Source organism: Penaeus vannamei, chromosome 42, assembly GCF_042767895.1.
Source record: "Penaeus vannamei isolate JL-2024 chromosome 42, ASM4276789v1, whole genome shotgun sequence".
Classification (NCBI taxonomy): Eukaryota; Metazoa; Arthropoda; class Malacostraca; order Decapoda; family Penaeidae; genus Penaeus; species Penaeus vannamei.
In genome coordinates, this window is record NC_091590.1 from 12,739,778 (window position 1) to 12,742,277 (window position 2,500).

Consider the following 2,500-nt stretch of genomic DNA (forward strand, 5'->3'; position numbering starts at 1 on the left):
GAATTCTAAAAGAAGTTTCAGAGTGAATGGTTATACCTTATTTTCTCTAGGCGTTTTTATGTTAGGTCAATATACACATTCATGAAAGATAAACCTTTATTTGACAAAAATATCGAAATGATTTGTGCTTGGGATACAAAGGTCATTTTCAAAACATTACCAAAAATTTCAGTCATAAACACATCACATCGTACAGGACTGCATAACACAAAGCCACCATACACTGCATTTCATACGAATTTACTTTCTTTCGTATCATACTTTACATGCAGTATTTTTAATATTCGTATCTTATGTGGAAAGCTATGAATGAAAAGGAATATCTTCACAATACAAGAGATATCCGTTCTCATTCATACCACATTTGTCAACATGAATACGTTTCATTCGCATCTTAATTTAGTACTTCCCCTAAATACTAGCTGTCATATATGGATTAGGATAAGAACATTTTAAATTATGTTAAAATAAGTGGTTATACTTCGGTAAATACAATTGTTATGCTGGTATTTTACTAATTACAAAGGATTCGTTCCAAACTGTTAACTCAGGACAGCTTTATCAATCATTCAAGTTTTTCCTTTACGTTCGTTAATTGGCCACATAATTACCAAATTATCATGATTGGATATTCACTTCATGCTTCAATTATCTACATACTTAAAACTACATTTGCAAATAAATTAATTTACTGATATCCTGATACAGGACAAATATCATATTCTTTACATATCAATAATCAATTTTCGTCAACACACACGAGCAAAGACAGGCACATGTACACAAACATTCATACATATATATATTAATTTTTAATAACTGCCACGGAATTTAAGAATGGCCTCACAATTTACTAATTCATTTCTTTATTCTCTCAGCCCTCCAGTCACCCCCCCCCCTCCCTCACCTGGACACCATTTACTGCATCATTATATCAAGGCTTCAATCCCCTCCCCCCTCCCCCCTCCCTGAAGGACCAGTGAGTTTAGCTGTCTTATCTACATTCCAAGGGCTTCAGTTCCTTCAGTCTCCTCTGCACACTTTCTCTCTCTCTCTCTCTCTCTCGCACTCCCACTCTCTCTTTCTCCATCTATTTATATTTCTACTTCTCTCATCCTTCATCTTCCCCCTCCCCTCTCGCTCTTTCCCCACAAGGACTTCAGTTGCTGAGCAGTCTAACCCGGCCGAGATCGGGCACGTTCTTGAAGGAGGCCCTCAGGTCGTCCACGAAGCAGCAGTAGGTCCTCCCGCTGCTCGCGTCCCTCACGTCCCAGTCCACCCAGGAGAGCCAGGCGCAGATGTCTTCGCAGGGAGGAGCTTGGCTGTCCTGGTCCCTGACGCTGTTGGCCATCACGATCGCCACGGCTCGGTTTGTGTACGATTCGTAGATCACCTGCGAATGGTAGACGGTTTTGATTATCATTTGTTATCCGATTATCTTCTTCGCTTTCTCCCATTTCTATACATGGTCGCCGTTATGGATGAACCGCTCTATTAAGGATTCCATATTGGTTTGGCTTGGCTTTTTACAGTCGGTTGCCCTTTATGACACTAAAACTTCTCTATTTATCCGGGCTTGGGACCGGCACCCGCAAAGGCTGGCTTGACCCCCAAGGAGGGGGGGTGATTTTGCGATTTGTTAACGGCATGTGTTTGTTTGTCTTAGCTTGTTTAAAATTGATATATGACTTGTTAATCATGTGGTTTGTGAAGGATGAACTTCGTAAACACTGTACCTAACCCGTAAATTGAAGTTTTAGTCGATTTTCATCCTTTTTGATTCGCGTGCAATTCGTTAACCCCTTTCAAAACACCACCGCCACTAAACCACAAAAAAGCTCTACAATACCACCCAACCTTGCAATAAAAGCCAATCAACTCCTCCTCCACAAACCAGGCCAGTCGTCCTCACCTTCCACATGTACGCAGGAACAGGGACAGTCTCCTTGTTGGCGGAGAGGCCGAGGTACACCTTGACCGGCACCTGCCTTCTGCCCGGGACCTCCAAGATGCCGTGGGTTCCTGTCCAGACGTCCAGCGTGAGCCCGTGGTCCTCGGCCAACCCCCGCACGGAATTTTCTAAGCTCTGGAATAGGCGAAAATGTGTGGGATTATGAGGTTTGAAAACGGAATCTGCGGAAGGTATGATGAAAGGTATTGATGGCAATGCGATAGTGAGTAATCTTGATGAAAGGTATTCAGATCGGCTGGTCAAAAAATGGATAAAAGGATTGTATGAATATTTTTCATTGTAGTACGGGTAATAGGGTTTTAGTGTAGTATTTTTAGTTCTATTACCTTGCAAAATTGAATATACATACATAATATTTTGTTTATATTAAATAACTGATGCACCATGCCATCGGTATCAAAACGAATATACATAAATTACATAAAATAAGGGCTCAAACCCAAATAAATGCTCAAAACAGATAAAAAAGAGACCTTAAAATCTAACCCATCACCTCCCCCCTCCCCCCCCAATAAATAATCGAAAACG

The 2,500-nt window shown here is 41.1% G+C and overlaps 2 protein-coding genes across 3 annotated transcripts in view; one reads left to right on the forward strand and one right to left on the reverse strand.

The window, feature by feature from the left end:
- The window catches only part of LOC138860579 (uncharacterized), a 214,879-nt gene that overhangs the window by 143,454 nt on the left and 68,925 nt on the right, over window positions 1-2,500 (forward strand). The window lies entirely within an intron of this gene.
- The window catches only part of LOC138860594 (uncharacterized), a 6,301-nt gene continuing 3,883 nt past the window's right edge, over window positions 83-2,500 (reverse strand). Inside the window, exons 5-6 of the mRNA XM_070118447.1 lie at window positions 1,913-2,086; window positions 83-1,393 (exon numbers count right to left, since the gene is read on the reverse strand). Coding sequence (XP_069974548.1) covers window positions 1,160-1,393; window positions 1,913-2,086 — 408 coding nt within the window. The 3' untranslated portion in view covers window positions 83-1,159. The remainder of the gene's footprint in view (window positions 1,394-1,912; window positions 2,087-2,500) is intronic.